Here is a 22,246-nt window from a genome sequence, read left to right as displayed (position 1 = left end):
AGTCAGTTGCACAAGAGGCAGGAGTAAGGTACAGCTCATTCAATCACACAATCTGATTTGGGGGTAGTAATGTGTGAGAATGCCATAAACATTAATAGTATAGAAAGCAGGGAGTCAGTCCCTTATAGTTCAAGCCAGTCAAACTGACAACAAAGTGACATGTCCTTGACACACTTTTTGCAATAATTAATAAATAAGTTATCAAATACATTATGGTCCCAACACTTTAGTGCTGAAAACTAGATTTTTGATTGCATGCCTGATTAGATTAATTGTTGATTAGTTGATTTCATCAACTTTTTTTTAATGATTCATTGATTGACAATTTTATAGTATAATTAGGAACAGAGCTTTGAATCTGAAGTATTACTTCAAATGAAAGTGACTCAATATAAACAATAAGTATTAAAAAAAAAGTTTGGTCTATATTCAAAAGGCAAATTAAAATCTACTTTGGGAAAACAATGAAAGTTGCACAGTGTTTTTAAGACATTCCAAACCAGTATTCTACCACAACCATTATTATTACTGATATTGATATCATTTTTATGAACTCTTCTTAAGATAAAATGAAATAAAATAAACATTTAAAAAAGATTTTCCCCTCTTTTTTATGTTTATAAAAGCTACACATTTCTATTGGGATGTCTATGAAGGTGTTAGTGATTTTATTCATAATGTTTCTTATTGTTTCTTTAAAAAACTATTGATCTTAAAGATGTCATAGTTATTATTATTATTATTGTTGTTATTATTATTATTATTATTATTATTTTGCTCTTGGATTTGCCCTGATGCTTAGGGACCCATGTCTTTCTCGTCTCTCTCTTGGGTGATTTACAGATGAGAGAGAAAAGAAAAAGTAGGAACGACTGGTTGAGACTCAGTCTCTTGGAGTTGAACTCAATGTTGTCGAAACATTTCATTCCATATATGAAAACCAGGCCTCAATACTTCTTAATGTTTCCTCGGTGATCATGATCCAGTTTCATCCAAAAAAAAAAATCATAGTGGTATTTCTGATGTAAACACTGCAATTTGTTCTCTGTCAACTGGCCATCTGTTCTCATGTTTCAAGTCAAATGTTCGATTCCTCTGGGCGCAACAGACAGGTCACAGAAATTGCTGCCACAATGTTCCAGAACCATCTTACCTTTAGAGTTCTTAACCATAAATTGGAGTATACTGTATATATGAAATATAATTTCCTGTGTCATACGATTCCCCGAAAAATAAATACAGCACCAGGCACTGAGACAGAATGAAGTAGAAGAAATCTTGTTCAATAGAAGACTGCCAGACCTAGCAGACAGGATATGTGGAGAAAATATTATTTGCTCTGTTGGTTATTGTTAAAAATGGCCATCATCAGTACCATTTAGTCATCACAGAATACTGTGCATACAGCCTGGAAAATGTATGGTAAGAAATTATGCCATCCATTTCGTTAATGGTGCAAGTGTTGCCAAAATACAAAATGCAAATGGACATTGTAGACTACATCTGGCTTTTAAGTTAAGCCAGGCTTTTCTTCATTTAACACAAGATATTAGTACAAAAAATATCTCATTATGATACAGTTTAAAGTTTCTTTTTTCTCTTTTTTTCCTTTTCCTGTTCTAATGATTACCATTTCCAGAAGCTTTTGACATGGGAATGTCTCACAGTAGAAAGAATTATAACTTGGCAATTATCTTAAATGACAAAAATTAAGGAAAAAAATATAAAGAAACAGCAGTCAAGAAGGCCTCGAGACTCCTGAAGGCTAAGACTAGCATAGAATACTGGATATACATTTGTCTGTGTGCAAGTCTGGGACTATGTATGAAACTAGGACATGATGTCCTTGTGTCGGAAAGAACATGATCAGCCTCATTTTATTTTTCTGTGTCTAATTTTGCCAATAGATCCTTGATTCTAGCTCTGTGTTCCTCTGGGGCACTTTAGTTCTTCACAAGCTTTTCCCCATCCTCAAGCAACTCCTCCTGCATCATATCTGATAGATCCTTTCGCATGCACTGTTGATGAGAGCTATCTTCAAAGTTGCTGTTTTTTTCCAGGTCATCCTCTATTTCTTTTGTTTCATGGTCATCTGTGTTCTCCACTTTGCCATCTCCTAGTTTAAGCCCTTGTTTTGTGGGTTCCATCTCTAGGTTTCCATCTTCCAAGCCGACCCCATTTTCAGACCTTGACCTGTATTTGATCCAGTCATCCATGGCCATGAGTTCATCCCCTTCACTGAGGAACTTCCACAGTGCCAATGGGTCATGGTTCATTCCATACAGGGTCAGCCTGGAAGAGTGGTTGTCACTTGTTACGGGGCCCCCCTTTTTACGGCGGGACTTGCTGGTGTGGTTGACTTGAAGATGCATTGCCATCAGCTCAGAAGAAGAGGTTCGAAATGGACAAAACACACACTGATTTAGAGTATCTCCAGCTCCTTTTGTTCCCCTTGCTGGACTATCAGAGCTGCTTACTGCTCCTTCAGCTTGTTCCACTGCACCTACATTAGACACAGGGCGGCGAGAGAGGTCTAGGGGTCCACATTCTTGGGAAGCACTAGAGTTCATGCTGCTCTGATATCCATTAGCTGGCATCATACGACTTGTAACAAGTGGCTTACGTCTGGATATTTTGGGTATTTTTGGAGGAGGTGTCTCAACTCTCCATCCCCCTTCTAGTCCTCCTGGATACAGTTCCTGCATCATCCCAGACAGAAAATGATACTGACTCTCCAAATTTCTTTCCTTTTGAGCTTCTCTGGACTTCAGATGACTCTCTTTCTGTTCTGTGGATCCAGGGGCCAAGGTCTGGCTGTGTCTGAATGTGGGGAATGAGCCCTGGTTTGCAGTTGAGAGTCGATGTTGTTTCTCTCGTGGAGAGCCAGTCAGTGAGGGAGGAAGGCTTGAAGATGAGGAACTAGGAGAGTTTGCCATGGCATTTCTTTCACGATGATGCCGTTGTAGATGATATTTAAGAGAGCCAGATTGAGTGCCAGCATAGTCACAGTGGGGACATTTGTATGGTCTCTCACCTAAAAGAGAATATGCATCAAAAGAATCATTACAAAAACTGAATTTGCAGTTTTAATCAATAACAGAAGATGGCACTCTGTCACTTTTCTTGGTAAATATTAACATTTAAGTGACTGCTGTGGTAGGGGTACCTCAGAGAAGAGAATGAATACATTGTTGTATAGTGTATGCATTACATGTATGACTTAATTTCTTGTAGCAACCTTACCTGTGTGCACACGTAAGTGTACTTTAAGGTGATGGGAAGAACGGAAAGATTTACCACAGTAGGGGCAATCCTTCATTCCTGTACCTCGCACCCTCTCTCTTGAAGGTCCAAATGATGTTCCTCTCAGACCACTGTCCCCTGGATTAGAAATTAAAAGATTTAATGTTATAAATACAAAAGTAAAACAGAATTTACCAAATTCATTGTTGACTTAGACCCTTTCCTTATATTAAGACTATTTTTGGACCACAAAAGAAAGGAAAGATCAGTGGCATCAACAGAAAGCATTTGGGGTCTTATTAAATTTAGGCACTTGGTTAAAAACATCATGAACAAACTGCTAGAATCACTGAGAGATTAATAGATTTTGCAAAACTCACAACATACAACAAAAACAAAAGCATCTTAATAAAATCAATAAACTGGCTTTTTAAATATATTTTACTAGATTATCCTTACCAGAGAGATGTGCTACAGAAGAATGGAAACTTCCATGTGCCCCAACTCCTGATTGGAGCTGTTGAGATTCTTGTCTGCCTTCATTTCTGTGACCTCGTCCTTCTCCTGCTTGGAGTCTTGCAGTTTTTTGTACACCATCCTCTTCTTTTCTAACACTCCCATGTACACTTCGATATTTCCGGGGTCTCTGAGAATGAACACGAGCATGAGCCACTACCTGTTGAAGATTCTGGAAAAGCTTCCCACAGTCAGGACACTCCCAAGGGGCCCTAGAGGCTTCCAGGTCCTCTTTGAAACCAAGGCTACCCAAGTAAGCATGCATCTGCTCAGTTTCCCCAATAACTGTGCCCTGTGCGGAAGGGTATTGGTGTTGTGTCTGGGATTTTTGCTGCTGCTGGCTCTGCTGCACTGCTGCCAGTCTATGTGCAACCAGTTCCCAAATAGCTGCCTGCTCTCGTCCTTCCAACACCTCTGCTCCTCCTCGATCTCCACCTTTACCTATCTCTGCGACCTGCGCCACTGCCTGAAGGCGTTCCATGCAACTAGCACCACTGCTGTCATTTGGCAACCTGAGGTAACCCCATAGTGAAGATCTGTTTGATCCTTCACTGAATTCTGACCTCTCTGGCCGATTCCCTGTCTTTCCACTTCCACCTGCCACACTGTGTGCCAGGAGCACATTAGAATAAAGAGCCCCTAAAGCATGGTTCCCAGCAGGACCTTTGGAATGTTCAGGACCTGAAGGTCCCAGATCTCCAAGACCAGCCTTCAGGCCCAGTTTGTTGAGGTGCACTTTCATATGGTTCTTGAGGAACCAGGGCTCCTTAAAACCACGGCCACACACCTGGCACTTGTGGTCAAGAGAGGCCTTGTGTTTGCGCATATGACCCTTCAGGAACCAGGACTGAGTAAACCGCTGACCACAAGTCTCACAACGGAAGGCTGGAACAACAGGTGCTTGGGATGAAGGTGCTTGTGGTTGCAATGTGATTGGGCGGGAAGGGAAGACAGGATGCGGCACAGGTTCTTCAGGCGGGTGGCTTTCCTGTAGGTGAACAGCAAGGTGTTCCTCTTCATTGGCTGAGAAGGGGCACAGTGTACATTTGTATGGGTTATGGAGGATTCGCACATGACGAGCTAACTCAGAGGCTGTGCGGAATTTACCCTTACATGCATGGCAGCGGAAGGCAAGTGCTGCCACAGAAGGGGTTGGATCTTCCAGGAGGGCAGACCCTAATGGAGAAAAGGTTGAAGAGACTGGTACTTCTTCTGTTAGAGGTGGAGTCAGTGGTGTGGGTTCATCAATTTCGAACTGAGGACTACTGACTGTTTGACAAGGATCCTCTGGTGCAGTCTCTTCTCTCTGATTCTGGTGAAATGACTTGTATATTGAATTCAGATTGAGCTTCCTGTGTTTTTGGATAACAGTATCATTCAAATGATTTTTCTGTGGTTTAAAATGTGCAGTTTTGTACAGGGCAGTGGGCTGGCGTTCCCTGTCCAAACTATGAGCTCGCGCATGCAGGGAGAGAATGCTTTGAAAGCGGAACCTTTTCCCACAAATATGGCAAGGGAACCTGAGGGCAGGGCCACTGATAGAACCTCCTTGGACAGTCGCACCTTCGTTGTTGAAAAGCTGCAGGTCTAGTTCATCGTTGCAGGTGGCATTGTCCCCAGATGAAAGAACCTGCTCCAGTGCTCCAAACCCAGGTGGTGGTGCAGATGGAGTAGCTGGAGGACTACTCCCTGAAGAGGGAGTACACAACTGCTCTTCCTCTGGAAACAGTGCAACAGCTGTAGTGGGAGATGGTGGACCTGACAGCTCCTCATCCTCCTCTTCATCTTGCTGGTTGACATCAGCAAATGGTGACAGTTGTGTATATGGGTTAGTTAGAGGGCTAGATTGGGCAGAGTGAGGGCTTTGGGGTAAGGTGTGAGGACTGTCATCTAGTGAGGGCATTGAGGGAGGGGACAGAGGTACATCAGAGGAGAGGCCAATCACACATTCTCGAGGAGAATCCATATTCTGTGCCAGACAGAGAGTAACAGCGGTCAGAAGTATGAAAAAGGTGACATGCCCACATGTATAAATATGTCCATGCTTCTCTTATGTAGAAGAATGGGTACTCACTAGTAGTGTGTGGATTCCATCATTTGCTTCCTTAATTGAGTGAGGATGGAAGTCCGAAATGGTCTCTGACACCACCTACAAAACAGAAACAATTGTGTATGCACTTGCACTGGGATCACGATTTGATTATGAGAAAATTATTGTACTGCCATTTTGGTCAATAGTCTACATAATAGTATGATCATAGTGTGCGTTGTGAGTATTGTATGCATGAGTATGCATGCCTGAATAGTATGTAAAAGCTAAGGGTACAGCAGGACACAAACTATCCTAAACAGGATGGGCGCGAGATGTTTTGATTTCCCCACACACCCTTCCTGCACACACACATATGTAGCTGTTTAAATAAGAAAAAATATATAATCTTCCCAATCCCACAACCGAGTCAGAGATAATTGTTTAACGTCACAATCACACCTTCCTTTACACACACACACACACACACACACACACGGATAAGAAATCGTCTCTGTATGAGGACATGTCCAGACATAGCATGAAAAAAAAAATGCTGAAAGAAAATTGAGCTCATTGATAATTGTGGCAAAAATCTGCTGAATAGAGGAACATGTGTGGGTGCATCTGTGTTTCTGTATGTGTGAGTCACAGTTTGTGACAGTTTGTGTTTTTCTGTGTTGATGACAGCATGTTTCTATTTTTGCACAGACGGAGTGTATATGAATATTGGGAATTGTGTAAATGCGATTGGTTTGTGTGCATATGAGATAAACATGACCAGCTGACATTTTAGTTCAGTCATGTCTCTGTCACTACAATATCAATAGCACTCTCTCCTGTCCTCCTTTTCTTCTCTTTAATACACCATTATTGTTCATTCTTTTCTTTCCATCTTTTCACCTCGATAGACTCCCATCCCCCTCTCCTTTTCTCTCTCTTTCACTCCTCCTCCCTCTATTACTCACTAATTTTCTTTCATTCTCTCTCTCTCTCTCTCTCGCATTGCTGCCAGTTGGCACTATGCCAGGGAATGCTGCTATCAGCTGGTAGATTGGGGCCTCATAACATGGCGAAGGGAGAAGAGAAAGAAGGGAGCGAGACAGACGGAGAAAGGGAGAGAGGGGGGTTAGAGGAGAGACTCACATCTGAATGAGCCATATTTGAGTGGTAATTTTCTCATGAAAAAGGGGGCATGAAGCATTCCCAGCTCTAGAGTAGAGGATGCTGAACCTCTTTGGTCTGATGGTATTATTTTCATATGAATATTGTTTGTGCCAATGCATTGTTCCACCACGACAGATTATGTTTGTGTTTGACCAGGCCTGTCATCATTTTAATAAAGGGTTGTTTTTTGTTTTTTGCAAATTTGGAAAGAAGGAATGATAAGGTGCTAGACAGAGGGGGAGGGGAAAGATGAAGGCAGGAGAGTGATAAAGCACCATGCACAAATAACACACACACACACACACACACACACACACACACACACACACACACACATACAATATGGAAGCAAGTCACCAGATGATTCATACATGCTAAACACCCTTGTCCGAATGGCCACATGGTACATTACACTGGAGCAACATAGTTTTTGTCAACTACTACTTAAAAAGAAAGAAAAAAAAAACTAATACTGCGCAAAATTCCCTAGAATCCCGAGATGGTTTTGCCTGGATATTTCAAACTATGACCCATATATCATGAAATCCATGTTGGGTACTCTCCAATCATTGCAATGTGAAAAAAAATCTCCAGATATGCTCCAGATTCTTGCAACAAATAAATAAATAAATAAATAAATAAAGCAAGCTCCAGATTCTTGGGGTTTTGGTGCAGTGTAAATTAAGATAGTATGTAGGCCATGCTCACTTCAGGTTCAAATTCGACTAAAGATACACGCAACACTATTGGCAAACACAGATTGACATTGCGTTACATCTCTAGTAAACTGAACATCCTAGGCTTTGTTTTGCTCTAAGGAGTTAAACTTAATCATCACATCCTCCAGACCTCAATCTTGCAAATAGATATCTTACCAGACACTGCCAGTCACACAAATCAAGGCTTATTATATACTACTGAATGTTCTTTTCAAAGAACAGACTGAAGTTCTTCCTTGTGTAACAACTATAATGACTATAATAACAACTATAATAGATGTAATTAAGCAACAGTAACATGGCAGAGTTAATTGTCCACTGTCACCCTTCTTAATTCTTATATGTAAAAAGATAGACATACATTGGGGAAAAAAAAACAACTGACATTAAACTTGCTTAAACCATTCTAGCTGTGAGAAACATTGAAACTTTATTGTGACCTTAAAATCATGAATAGGGCTCTATTTATTAATAATATTTTTAAAACTATATACTTGAGTGAATACTACATATATACTATACTATACTATACTATACTATACTATACTATACTATACTATACTATACTATACTATACTATATACTACCAGGTGAATAGTCATATTTGTTGACTTCAACTTGAAAGCAGAAAGTATAGACAGTTGATTCAGATCCAGAAATGTTAAGATAAAAATGGATGCATTCCAAGCTTATTAGGTCACAAATTTACAGGATTCGAATCGCTGTTGTAAAATCTGTACACTCTGTAACCATGTAATATATCTAAAGGATGAACAAGTGGCTATTCATGCAGTGTGTAACAGATGCCCTTGAGAAAATTTATGTGAAAAGGGTGTGTGTGCTTGCGTGTCTTTGTGGGTATGTTGATGTGCCTCAGTGTGTCTCTGTCTCTGCCTGTACCAAAATCTGTGGGTATGGGTTATACTATGTTCATTTTGTTGGCTCTGTGTGTGTATGTGTGTGTGTGTGACTTGGACTTGCAGGATTCACCTATGGCCACAGGGCAAGCTTATACATAGACACAATCCATTTCCTTTAAAATGAAAAAAAAATTAAATAAATAAATAAATCTTGACCTGAACTAAAGACTTTGCTTACCCCTCACTCTTTTTCTGATGCACTTGCATAACATGCACATAGCAGTGACTTTGAAATATACACATCAGTTTTCTTTTCTCTCCCACTCAGTTTCTGCACCTCAGCCGCTCCCTTTCATGCAATCTGTCTCAGGGTGCCCGTGTGCTTACTTTTAATACTCCTACCTCTTATTTTGATAGTTGGTGGTTTTATTTCATCTGACAACAAGCATTAAAAGAGCTCTTACAATGGACCTCATTTATCGCTCAACCTTTAGGCCAGGGCCCAAGGCCAACGCCATAGGAGTAGAAGCCATTGTAGATATGCAGTCTAATCTCTGAAAACACTATTTCTGTAATTTCTTTCAAAATCTAGTTATGCAGAAATATTTATTACTTTGCTATATTTATAAGACCTAGTTTTGAAAAGATCTGCTACCTGTTGCTACTTGACATAGCTTTGTGTTTTGCAGTGAGTAGACATGCGGCTGCTTAGTACAACTTCTCACAGCTTGTGAGAGTAAATCTGTGCAAATGGCAGTTGTATTACACTCAATAAATTGCCAGTATTGATGATTTATACAGTGGTGCTTGAAAGTTTGTGAACCCTTTAGAATTTTCTATATTTCTGCATAAATATGACCTACAACATCATCAGATTTTCACACAAGTCCTAAAAGTAGATAAAGAGAATTCAGTTAAACAAATGAGACAAAAATATTATACATGGTAATTTATTTATTGAGGAAAATGATCCAATATCACATATCTGTGAGTGGCAAAAGTATGTGAACCTCTAGGATTAGCAGTTAATTTGAAGGTGAAATTAGAGTCACGTGTTTTCAATCAATGGGATGACAAACGGTGCCCACTCACACCTGATTTTATTTAAAGAACATGGATCTATCAAAGTCTGATCTTCATAAGACATGTTTGTGGAAGTGTATCATGGCACGATCAAAGGAGATTTCTGAGGACCTCAGAAAAAGCGTTGTTGATGCTCATCAGGCTGGAAAAGGTTACAAAACCATCTCTAAAGAGTTTGGACTCCACCAATCCACAGTCAGACAGATTGTCTACAAATGGAGGAAATTCAAGACCATTGTTACCCTCCCCAGGAGTGGTCGACCAACAAAGATCACCCCAAGAGCAAGGTGTGTAATAGTCGGCGAGGTCACAAAGGACTCCAGGGTAACTTCTAAGCAACTTAAGGCCTCTCTCACACTGGCTAATGTTAATGTTCATGAGTCCATCATCAGGAGAACACTGAACAACAATGGTGTGCATGGCAGGGTTGCAAGGAGAAAGCCACTGCTCTCCAGAAAGAACATTGCTGCTCATCTGCAGCTTGCTAAAGATCACGTGGACAAGCCAGAAGGCTATTGGGAAAATGTTTTGTGGATGGATGAGACCAAAATGGAACTTTTTGGTTTAAATGAGAAGCGTTATGTTTGGAGAAAACACTGCATTCCAGCATAAGAACCTTATCCCATTCTTGAAACATGGTGGTGGTAGTATCATGGTTTGGGCCTGTTTTGCTGCATCTGGGCCAGGACAGCTTGCCATCATTGATGGAACAATGAATTTTGAATTATACCAGCAAATTCTAATGGAAAATGTCAGGACATCGGTCCATGAACTGAATCTCAAGAGAAGGTGGGTCATGCAGCAAGACAATGACCCTAAGCACACGAGTCGTTCTACCAAAGAATGGTTAAAGAAGAATAAAGTTAATGTTTTGGAATGGCCAAGTCAAAGTCCTGACCTTAATCCAATCGAAATGTTGTGGAAGGACCTGAAGCGAGCAGTTCATGTGAGGAAACCCAACAACATCCCAGAGTTGAAGCTATTCTGTATGGAGGAATGGGCTCAAATTCCTCCAAGCCGGTGTGCAGGCCTGATCAACAGCTACTGGAAACGTTTAGTTGCAGTTATTGCTGCACAAGGGGGTCACACCAGATACTGAAAGCAAAGGTTCACATACTTTTGCCACTCACAGATATGTAATATTGGATCATTTTCCTCAATAAATAAATGACCAAGTATAATATTTTTGTCTCATTTGTTTAACGTGGTTCTCTTTATCTACTTTTAGGACTTGTGTGAAAATCTGGATGTTTTAGGTCATATTTATGCAGAAATAGAGAAAATTCTAACGGGTTCATAAACTTTCAAGCACCACTGTATAAGGATATTAATATTCTAAACAAAATGTGTAGAATCTTACTTATGTCTAATAGTTCAGAATTCATATAAAGCTACAAAGAGAATTTTTTTTTATGTGTGTGGTTTTAATAAGCCTTGTATCAGAAATGCAAATCTTTATTTATCACACACCTATAAGTGCTGCTGTAGGCAAAACCCTCGTTTCATTCCTTTTTCATTTGGAGAATAGTCCCTAGGTTCTGCTTCTGGACATCAGCTGTGTGACAGGTTTTTATTTTCCATACTCTAAACCACCTGATCCAGGCCATTAGTTAATTACTAAATCCTCCAATGTGTTGAATTGGGTGGGTTGAAATGAGTAATAATATGAAACCGAAGGGGGTTAATTTGCACTTCCAAAAAACAGTTTATGGCCAAGTCTCACCCTTGCTTCAGTGGAAAATCTCACCTAGATACTGTAGACTTGTAACTAAGAACTGCTGCTGTCAAGCTTGTCCTAACGAACAGAAATTTTCAACATAGTATCTGTCGAGTTACACATCAATCCTGAGATACCAGTGATGTGGACCTGCCTGATCCATCCTGAAGCCCTACTTCTGGCTGGAGTTCTCATCACATGCTCTGGACGCTTACAGATTTGCGACAATGGCTTAGGGCGACAATTGCCATGATAACTTTAGGACTGCAGTTGTCATGAACAGTTTTGCATTCAAGTCTCTATAAATGAATAGTTTAGAACTTCAGCAAAATAGACTTCATGTTAAAACTATAATGAATTTTCTGGTTACACAATTGCACTTTTTGACTATATAGGACACAGTTATAGAAGCAAGTTATTTATAATCATGCTATTTGCTATCACCCAGATGATGATGTGTTCCTTTTTGAGTCTGTTTCCTCTCAAGATTTGTTTCTCGTGTCGTCTGAGGATTTGTTTCCTTGCCGCTGTTGCCTCAGGCTTGTTCATTTGGAATAAATACATTTATTGGGGATAAATTTGTTGGCTCATATGTTTAAAGTTTGTATTTTTCTGTAAAGCTGCTTTGCAACAATGTCTATTGTTAAAAGCACTATACAAATAAATTGATTTGACTAGTACTCGTTCACTTTATTCCTCTACAGGCGTGCACTGGAATGATGTGTAATCCCACTGTCTGGTATCACCTAGAAGATTCTAGTTTCCCTTCGAAGTCTGGTTCCTATCAAGATCTCTTCCTTGTCTAATCTCTATGAGTTTTTCTTTGCCAACTTTTATCTCCGGTTTGCTTATTAGGAACCTAAATCTCATCCAAAATTCTGTGAGAGCGCATTTGTGATCATATGCATTGTTAAAAGTGCTATACAAATAAAACTGATGCTAGCACTAAAATTCCTGCACTCCAAGGGACAATGAAAGGTTCCAAAACTCCACTCCTCTGTCTTACAGCATAATATTAACTTAACCGTTTTGTCTTTTTTTCATCCAGGTTCTGTGTCAGGAACTTTGAAAAAGCACCTAGAACATTAATTCGGAATAAATAAAGTCAAATGTTGGGCCCCAACACTTACCCTTAAAGGAACAGTCCACCGTACTTCCATAATGAAATATGCTCTTATCTGAATTGAGACGAGCTGCTCCGTACCTATCCGAGCTTTGCGCGACCTCCCAGTCAGTCAGACGCAGTCAGACGCGCTGTCACTCCTGTTAGCAATGTAGCTAGGCTCAGTATGGCCAATGGTATTTTTTGGGGCTGTAGTTAGATGCGACCAAACTCTTCCGCGTTTTTCCTGTTTACATAGGTTTATATGACCAGTGATATGAAACAAGTTCAGTTACACAAATTGAAACATAGCGATTTTCTATGCTATGGAAAGTCCGCACTATAATGACAGGCATACTAACACCTTCTGCGCGCTTCGGCAGCGCATTGATATCTGAGCTCCGTATCAATGCGCTGCTGAAGCGCGCAGAAGGTGTTAGTACGCCTGTCATTATAGTGCGGACTTTCCATAGCATAGAAAATCGCTATGTTTCAATTTGTGTAACTGAACTTGTTTCATATCACTGGTCATATAAACCTACATTGCTAACTACATTGCTAACAGGAGTGACAGCACGTCTGACTGCGTCTGACTGACTGGGAGGTCGCGCAAAGCTCGGACAGGTACGGAGCAGCTCGTCTCAATTCAGATAAGAGCATATTTCATTATGGAAGTATGGTGGACTGTTCCTTTAAAAGGTAGAAATGGGAGGAAATGCAACAGGATGAACTCTTATTATACATACAACATATATGAATCAGAGAAATTAGGGCAGTCCCTGCTTCATTAAAGAAAGAAAATCTGTGTTAGGATGTATAAATATACACATGGCAAACTGCATGAACCCTTCCATTGTCCATTGCACATTTATTTTTCATCTGTTTTTAACTAAAGATAGCCTTTATTCATTTACTGCTCTGACAAGACAACTCAGTTCAAACTGCAAGCCGGTGGCATTTTTGCAATATGCGCAAAGCTCTTTCCACGCACTCAGGAGAGACGTAAGCGAGGTACTCCTTCCTCTGTGGGGGAGTATGAGTAGATCTACCTCCAGCTGAGTGTTAATTGCCCAATTAAACCAATCAGAAGTTTCATTCGTAAAATCGACTTTATAGTTCCAACAGATGCAGTCCTGGAAAGCATCTGGCTACCTTTTTTTTTTTTTTTTTCTTTTTTAAAGAAATCTTCAAATGAATCCGTAGTGACATTTCCACTTAACAAGGTTGTATTTTTGCTAAAAGTTATCACCTTGTATACCAAGGGTTCTCAAACTTTTTGTAGCTACAGACACCTTTAGCTTTAAAATAAATTTCACAGACTCCCTCCAACTATTCAAATATTAGGCTTATCATCTACGTGTACACTGATATTTTGGCTAATTATAATGACCACAGAGCTTTTTGTTTTTGAAATACCAATAGAACACATTTGATTAAAGTTAACATTAGGCCTACTTGCACTCTCAGAAAAAAAAAAAATCACTGGGATGGTACTCTTAAGGGTACTTCTTTTGTACCTTTATTATTTATGTTATTACTATGTTATCTGCAACATGCATGGCATATGTAGTGTTCCTTTAAACTTTCACTCTGAAAAATTAACAACGGTCCACATATGCACCTTAAATCATTTTAACAGTAGGCTATTTCTAAGTAGACTAAGATAGATGTACAAAAGATGTACCCTTGAGGGTACCACCCCAGTGACAAGGCACAGTTTAGTACTTGTTTCTGAGAGTGTGCTTTTGAGTTACTGAGGTTTTGGTTGAGTGACCAGTCCAACTGGCTAATGAGTATAAGAATTCAATTATAAATAAATTAATTTGGATAATAACGGGTTGTGATTTCGAGCACTGACAAAGTAAAAAAAAAAAAAACAGCCTACAAACCCACAGGCTATGCTTCACTGACCCCATTCTGGGAATCATTGACCTACACTCAGAAAAAGATAGTACTAAAATGCACTATCAAGGGTACATTTTTTGTATGTTTGCTATGCACAGTTCACTGAGAAATATGGATATAAAGTGCCATTTAAAAATATTTAAGGTACATAAATGGATTGTAGTTAGTTTGTAGAGTAACGCTTTAAAGTTGCACTATATTCAACTTTCTAGGTAACTGATACATACTAAAAATACCAAACATCTCCACTTGAGGATAGCACCCCAAGACAAGGAACAGGACAGTTTATTGCCCTTTTTCTGAGATTGTAGGTCCAATTTGATATTATTTATACACTAGTGAGTTTTGGTTAAGTGACCAGTCAGGCCTGAGTTTCCCAAAAGCATCGCAGCACAAAGATCATCGTTAAATGATCGAGTAAGCAGCACAATGAATGTTCTCTCTCCTAGTTAAGATGCTCTTAATGTTAAGAGGCTTTTGGGAAACCCACCTTAGTATAAGAAGTCAATAAAATGTATAATTCGTTCATTTTCTGTACCACTTATCCATTGTGGGTCATGGATGAGCTGGAGCTGATCCCAGCTGACATTGGGCACGAGGCAGGGTACACCCTGAACAGGTCACACCCTGAACAGGTCGCCGATATATCACAGGGCTAACACAGAGAAACAGACACCCATTCACACTCACATTCACACCTATGGACAATTTAAAGTAGCCAGTTGACCTAATCCACATGTCTTTGGACTGTGGGAGGAAACCGAAGCACCTAGAGGAAACCCATGCAGGCATTTGGAGAGCATGCCAATTCCACATATACCCCTTTTCAACCAACAGGGAATGGGTTCTTGAACCGGTTCCCTTCAGGATTTCCTGAACCTGGGTGCCAGGAGGGGCGGCACGGTGGTGTAGTGGTTAGCGCTGTCGCCTCACAGCAAGAAGGTCCTGGGTTCGAGCCCCGGGGCCGGCGAGGGCCTTTCTGTGTGGAGTCTGCATGTTCTCCCCGTGTCCGCGTGGGTTTCCTCGGGTGCTCCGGTTTCCCCCACAGTCCAAAGACATGCAGGTTAGGTTAACTGGTGACTCTAAATTGACCGTAGGTGTGAATGTGAGTGTGAATGGTTGTCTGTGTCTATGTGTCAGCCCTGTGATGACCTGGCGACTTGTCCAGGGTGTACCCCGCCTTTCGCCCGTAGTCAGCTGGGATAGGCTCCAGCTTGCCTGCGACCCTGTAGAAGGATAAAGCGGCTAGAGATAATGAGATGAGATGGGTGCCAGGAGCTAACGGTCCATGTTTTCACCAATTTTGAGTGTAACCGTCGTAATCAAGGATGCATCATGAGGGGAGGGCACTGCACAATGCACAGTGGAAGTAAACAGTAGCAGCAAGATGTCAGAGCGCACTGATTACCTGCAAGCTTTTGTTCTGTTATTGCAGATATTTGTTTTCTGTCCATTTTTTTCTGAAGATGCATCCTTTTCCATTGTGTTGTCCAGTGCTGTGCTCTGCTTCCTCTCCAAACTAATGACACACCCACTGATATTGTCAGGATTTTTGCTGGAAAAACCAGCTATATTTTGGTTCCAACTGGGAACCAACTTTTCTGGTTCTGAACCAATTTATTTTTGGTCGAAATGTTCTGGCCTGAGTTTCCCAAAAACATCGCAGCACAAAGATCACTGTTAAATGGTAAAGCAAGCAGCACAATGAGCACTCTCTCTCCTAGTTAAGATGGTCTTAGCATTAAGAGACTTTTGGGAATCCACCAATGAACAGTTCAAAATTTGGTGCGCAAACAAGAACGGAACCTTTACCGTGTTGGATAAAAAGGGGTATCAGGGGCTGCACAGTGGTGTAGTGGTTAACACGGTTGCCTCACAGCAAGAAGGTTCTGGGTTCAAGCCCAGTGGCTGACGGGGGCCTTTCTGTGTGGAGTTTGCATGTTCTCCCCTTGTCTGCATGGGTTTTCTCTGGGTGCTCTGGCTTCCCCAACAGTCCAAGGGCATGTGGTTAGGTTAACTGGCTACTCTAAATTGTCCAGAGGTGTGAATGTGTGCGAATGGTTGTTTCCCAAGCCCAGAAATGGGAGGGTTGTGGCAGGAAGGGTATCTGCCGTACTGTAAAACTATGCTCCAATTAATATGACATGTAGATCAACAGGGCCCACATGGACCCTGACCTGGCAGCAGTGCCAGACAAGGGAGAAGATGATGATGAAAAGGGGTAATCAGAAAGGCTCTGGTTGACCAATAGGTTCAAACCCAGAATGTGCTTGCTGTGAGGTGACAGTGCTACTCACTGAACCACTGTGCCACCTTATAATGTAAAAATAGGTTGTGAGTTCCAGCTCTAACAAAGTTGAGGGAGAAGAACTTTATGGATCCCCTGGCTGAGTGCCGACTTTGAGAACTACTTACCTCTACAGTTATACAGTTACCACTCTATAAAAAAACAAAACATTTCTGGAAGCTCTTTTAGTGTTTCTTCCTTAAAGTTAGACGGCCTTTCGATTTCATAAAATTGGTGAAATTTAGTTCCCTCTGAAATTTGGTCATTGTGATATATGTTTACTTCTGTAATAGCTCCAAAAACAAACAAACAAACAAACAAACAAACAAACAAACAAACAAACCCCAAAATAAAGTTAAATTAAATAAAAAACAAACAAAAAACCAGGCCATTCTGTGGCTGGGAAGTTATTTAATTTGAGGGAATTCCCTATCAAATAATGTGCATGAAATTGCTCACTTCGCGCAGTCAAGCAGACAGAGGAAGTCCGTGTGCACATGCGCAGGTTTACCTTCTTCTGCTTCTTCGTTTGGATTTTATAGCAGCTGGCATCCACAGTGTTGCATTACTGTCATCTACAGGTTCACCTTGACCATGCACTGACAGTTACATCATACTGTTGCTAAACAAATAGCTGATCACACCGAGATTCTCGCTGACCGCCGATATTTATTAGTTTGGTCCTGCGTTTCCTTTCCTTTGCAACATAACGTCTTTTCTTCTCACTTTCCGTTACTGTAGTCAGTCTTTCACGTTTCATTCGCACACTCACGTCCTCCATTTTTCTCTTCTGTTTCAAATTTGTATCCCACAATGCCTTGTGCAAACAGGGAAAGCCCACCACGTGATCCGTGACGTAGCGTCTTAAATTGGGTCATGGTGAAGCAGGAAAAAATAGCGGAGAATTTAGGGCCATGTGGCCCTAAATTCATTCATTATCTGTAGCTGCTTATCCTGTCCTACAGGGTCGCATGCAAGCTGGAGCCTATCCCAGCTGACTATGGGCAAGAGGCGGGGTACACCCTGGACAAGTTGCCAGGTTATCGCAGGGCTGACACAGAGACAAACAACCATTCACACCTACGGTCAATTTAGAGCCACTAATTAACCTAACCTGCATGTCTTTGGACTGTGGGGGAAACCGGAGAACCTGGAGGAAACCCACGCGGACACGGGGAGAACATGCAAACTCCACACAAAAAGGCCCTCGCCGGCCGCTGGACCCGAACCCAGGACCTTCTTTCTGTGAGGCAACAGCACTAACCACTACACCACCGTGCTGCCTCCTAAATTCATTAATTCTCACCTCATCTCATTATCTCCAGCCGCTTTATCCTGTTCTACAGGGTCGCAGGCAAGCTGGAGCCTATCCCAGCTGACTATGGGTGAAAGGCAGGGTACACCCTGGACAAGTCACCAGGTTATCGCAGGGCTGACACAGAGACAAACAACCTTTCACACTCACGGTCAATTTAGAGTCACCAATTAACCTAACCTGCATGTCTTTGGACTGTGGGGGAAACCGGAGCACCCAGAGGAAACCCACGCAGACATGGGGAGAACATGCAAACTCCACACAGAAAGGCCCTTGCTGGCCACTGGACCCGAACCCAGGACCTTCTTGCTATGAGGTGACAGCGCTAACCACTACACCACCGTGCCGCCTGCTCATCTCATCTCATTATCTCTAGCTGCTTTATCCTGTTCTACAGGGTCGCAGGCAAGCTGGAGCCTATCCCAGCTGACTACGGGCGAAAGGCGGGGTACACCCTGGACAAGTCACCAGGTCATCACAGGGCTGACACATAGACACAGACAACCATTCACACTCACATTCACACCTACGGTCAATTTAGAGTCACCAGTTAACCTAACCTGCATGTCTTTGGACTGTGGGGGAAACCGGAGCACCCGGAGGAAACCCACGCGGACACGGGAAGAACATGCAAACTCCGCACAGAAAGGCCCTCGTCGGCCACAGGGCTCGAACCCGGACCTTCTTGCTGTGAGGCGACAGCGCTAACCACTACACCACCGTGCTGCCTGCTAAATTCATCTCATCTCATCTCATTATCTCTAGCCGCTTTATCCTTCTACAGGGTTGCAGCTGACTACGGGCGAAAGGTGGGGTACACCCTGGACAAGTCGCCAGGTCATCACAGGGCTGACACATAGACACAGACAACCATTCACACTCACATTCACACCTACGGTCAATTTAGAGTCACCAGTTAACCTAACCTGCATGTCTTTGGACTGTGGGGGAAACCGGAGCACCCGGAGGAAACCCACGCGGACACGGGAAGAACATGCAAACTCCGCACAGAAAGGCCCTCGTCGGCCACAGGGCTCGAACCCGGACCTTCTTGCTGTGAGGCGACAGCGCTAACCACTACACCACCGTGCCGCCTGCTAAATTCATTAATTGTTCTATTTTTAAAAAAAGAATAAATTTGTAAGTCTGTGATTCGAGTTCAGTAGCTTTCGGTCCACTAAACAAAAATAACCAGGTGTCAGGGAAAACTCTTTTTCTAACCTAAACTTGAAAAATCTAAGAGGCAGTCTATCTTTAAAAGGTGCCTCCAGGAACCTTGTTTTGATTTTGTTTGAAACATGAAAGAGCCTTTATTTGAATTCCAAGTGCCTTTTTAGTCTTAGATTTTCAAGCTTATTTGTCACCTCAGTTTTAAAAGGTTAGCTGGAAGCCTCAAGGGGGAAAATAATACCCTCTCATGACTACCTAGATTGTGTCACTTTCGAAAGTTAATAAGAAAACAGGAGGGAAGGGAGGAAAAAGCCATGGTTTAGAGGGAAAGCTGTAAAGGCGGCTTTGGCTTGGGGATTGTCTTGTACTTTAAGGAGCTGAGGGCGACATTTGATGACACGTCCGCTCGCTTATCTGGAGAGGAATTTCCACTACGGTCTTTGGGCGTCAATAAGGCGCAACCATTTTCAGTGGCTTTCGCCCTTCCCTCTCGCGGCCATCTCAATTTTTAAGGAGAGAGAGAGAGAAAACAAGGCTCATTAATTAAATAAATAATGGCTCGCGAACAAACAAGTGTGCGCGCGCGAGCATCGGGTTTAACCAAACCACGAAACGCAGTGATTTGGGGGTTGATGCTGGCTGCACGCGCCTGACCCGACATTTTTCTTCTTCTTCGTCTTCTTCCTGATTTTCTTTCGACAAAAGATAACAGAAGGAGGAGGAGGAGGAGGGGGGAGGAAAGGGACACGCGAGTGCGAAGAAGGAGCAGCTGAAAAGTGCCATCACGGGTTTCATCTTGAATTTCGCTGCCAATATCGGCTCCAAAAAGCACAACCAAAAGCCCTGCTGTGCCTTGTAGGCTCGACCAACAGGCACTTTTAGAACTTTTGCTCGATTTCGGAAAAGAAGGTAGTCTCGTGCACCCGTGTTATCTTTCACCTCAAATAGTAGCATGCATTTCGAAACAGCACTTACGGCTACTTATTTAGCAAAGCGCAGCAGGGGCATGCAGCAGCCGGAGCTCACAGGCTTGTCTCAGCTACTATACAGACATACATGAGAATAGCCGAGGACAAGTGCTGGAACTGCGTGTAATCGCAGGCTGTAATAACACTTAAGTTCAAAATTGCATCACCACGTAAAACATCAACAGTTAGTCTGTAATTTGACTCAACATGGAGTCCTTCAGGTCAGCTATTCATTAAGCTGCATTATAGGAGGGATGATTATGATTATGATGCGACCTCTTCCAAGTGTTTCGACATACTGTAGAAATAGAACTAAACATAATCAATTAGCCTATCTGAGGCATGCTGTCCTTGTATAGAATGGAACAAACTGAACATGACTGAAAACTTGACTTAGGTTGGATTTATAATAATAATAATAATAATAATTATTATTATTATTATTATTATTATTAGTAGTAGTAGTAGTAGAGGCTAAAACTTAAGAAAAGTTCTTGCTTATTTTCTATCCATCATCCAGTTCAGGATTACTTCAGGACACTTTTATTCCACCAAGTTTTTTTTCTTGGAGAGGGGGACATGCAAAAAAAAAAAAAAATGTTGCATGCAAGACTCGCCTTAGATATGAGAAATTTTTCCAAAGTTTTTTTTTTTTTTTTACCCTTGTGCATATATATATATAGGTTAACCCAGATCACAGGCTCTACACATGAAGCACCCTATTCTGATGGCAAGGGCAAGGCGCACATACATGACCCACTCCATGCTCCACTGCTGAATTGTTGCCTCGCGCGGTAACATGTATGATGTGCCCTGTAGGGATGCGCGAGCCGCCAATCAACCCGAACACTTCACATATCAAACCGTTTTTAAAAAAGCGCGAGCTCGAGACCTGGGTGATTTTTTTATTTATTTTTTTTAAGCACCCAAAAAAAAAAAAAACTCGTCGTCGGTTATTTGTTGTTTTTCTGGAGCCCACAGCAAATCCGTATCCGCAAATAAAAAGGGAAAAATACATGCAGAACACTGACAAACACATGATCATGTAATCATTTCTAAGTGCGCGCGCAGTGCAAATTAGCGAATAGTTTGTAATTTATAAGATATTTTTTGATGAAAGTGAGACTCAATGTACTTACGGGAGAGGCGGCGAGGAGATTAATGACAAGACACGTCATGATTACGTTTCGCTTGAATTAAATACATTACGAGTTGGGGGGGAAATGGAAATCGAGGTAGTTGTATACAAGCTTACGCCGTTCTTCCCCCTCCCTCTCTCTCTCTCTCCCTCTCTCTTCTCCTCCTTCTCTCTCTCTTGCATTTTTTTTAAAGATCCATTTATTGTCTAGTCGTGAGTGAGTGAGTGAGTGAGTGAGACAGTGTGAGTGTTGATGAAGCACAGAAGTGTCTGAAGGTTGCAAACGCAAGTATAAATAGAAGAGGTTTCCATTTTTAAAAGTGTGCTCGCGCGCACCATATACCATGTGCAGGTTAATTAATTCATTCATTCATTTATTTATTTATTTAATCGATCTATCATACATACATACAAAAACACGACGAATAACCTACAATTATTACCAGGAAAGAAAAACAAGTTTAAAAAAATGTTTGTTTGTTTGTTTTAATATAATTGTAAATAATAATCTGGCTTTCTGTTTTGTTATCCCTTGTAGGCTGGTGCTTCAAAGTAAAAGTTCATTCATTCCATTCCTGAACTCCTTTCAGACCATTTGCATTTGTGGATAGAATTTAAACACAAGCACGACTCCTGTCCTGCAGAATAAAAGAAGCCAAAACATCTCTTTCGTGTCAATTCATCCTCGTCCCACATCAGTCCAAAAGAATGTAAGGCTAAATTCCAAGTTCATTCACTGTTTGTGTGTCTTGTGCATCCAGACTTCATCTGCTCAGGACTTTAATGCCACTTTATTTTATGACAGTTTATTTTCCCTTAGTTGCTCCAGAAAGCGTGTGGATGCCATAATCAGCACAACTTCTTCAACTCAGTAGTTCACATGGAGCTGCTTCCTGCGGGAAGTTTTGGGATAGAAGTGTTTTTTTTTTCCTCCCCTTTTCTTTTGAGCAGCGTCCCTAAGGTAGGAGGTTAGAGTCCCATGTCACGTGATTCTGCGCAGGTGCAGTAGCTTCTCTGTCCGGTCCAC

The 22,246-nt window shown here is 41.6% G+C and overlaps 1 protein-coding gene across 2 annotated transcripts; it reads right to left on the bottom strand.

The window, feature by feature from the left end:
* Positions 1–510: 510 nt before the first annotated feature.
* Positions 511–21,344, bottom strand: znf219 (zinc finger protein 219). 2 transcript variants are annotated; one of them, XM_060915925.1, is made up of 5 exons: positions 21,221–21,344; positions 5,834–5,908; positions 3,703–5,728; positions 3,244–3,381; positions 511–3,034 (listed from the first exon to the last, which is right to left on the bottom strand). In XM_060915925.1, exons 1-5 carry the CDS (start codon positions 21,257–21,259, stop codon positions 1,944–1,946), a joined length of 3,369 nt encoding a protein of 1,122 aa, XP_060771908.1. In that variant the 5' UTR covers positions 21,260–21,344; the 3' UTR covers positions 511–1,943. The 2 variants fall into 2 exon arrangements, with proteins under 2 accessions (XP_060771908.1, XP_060771909.1); XM_060915926.1 differs by having other exon boundaries at positions 3,298–3,381.
* Between the last annotated feature and the right edge of the window lie 902 nt (positions 21,345–22,246).

The sequence above is a fragment of the Neoarius graeffei genome, chromosome 3, assembly GCF_027579695.1.
Source record: "Neoarius graeffei isolate fNeoGra1 chromosome 3, fNeoGra1.pri, whole genome shotgun sequence".
NCBI lineage: Eukaryota > Metazoa > Chordata > Actinopteri > Siluriformes > Ariidae > Neoarius > Neoarius graeffei.
This window is presented reverse-complemented; position numbering and strand designations above follow the sequence as displayed.

Coding starts and splice junctions, on each gene's coding strand:
- znf219 (XM_060915925.1), bottom strand. CDS start 21,259: ATGACGTGTCTTGTCATTAATCTCCTCGCCGCCTCTCCC. Junction 5,909..21,220: donor ATCTCCTCGCCGCCTCTCCC/GTAAGTACATTG, acceptor TCTGTTTTGTAG/GTGGTGTCAGAGACCATTTC. Junction 3,382..3,702: donor TTCTGTAGCACATCTCTCTG/GTAAGGATAATC, acceptor TTTCTAATCCAG/GGGACAGTGGTCTGAGAGGA.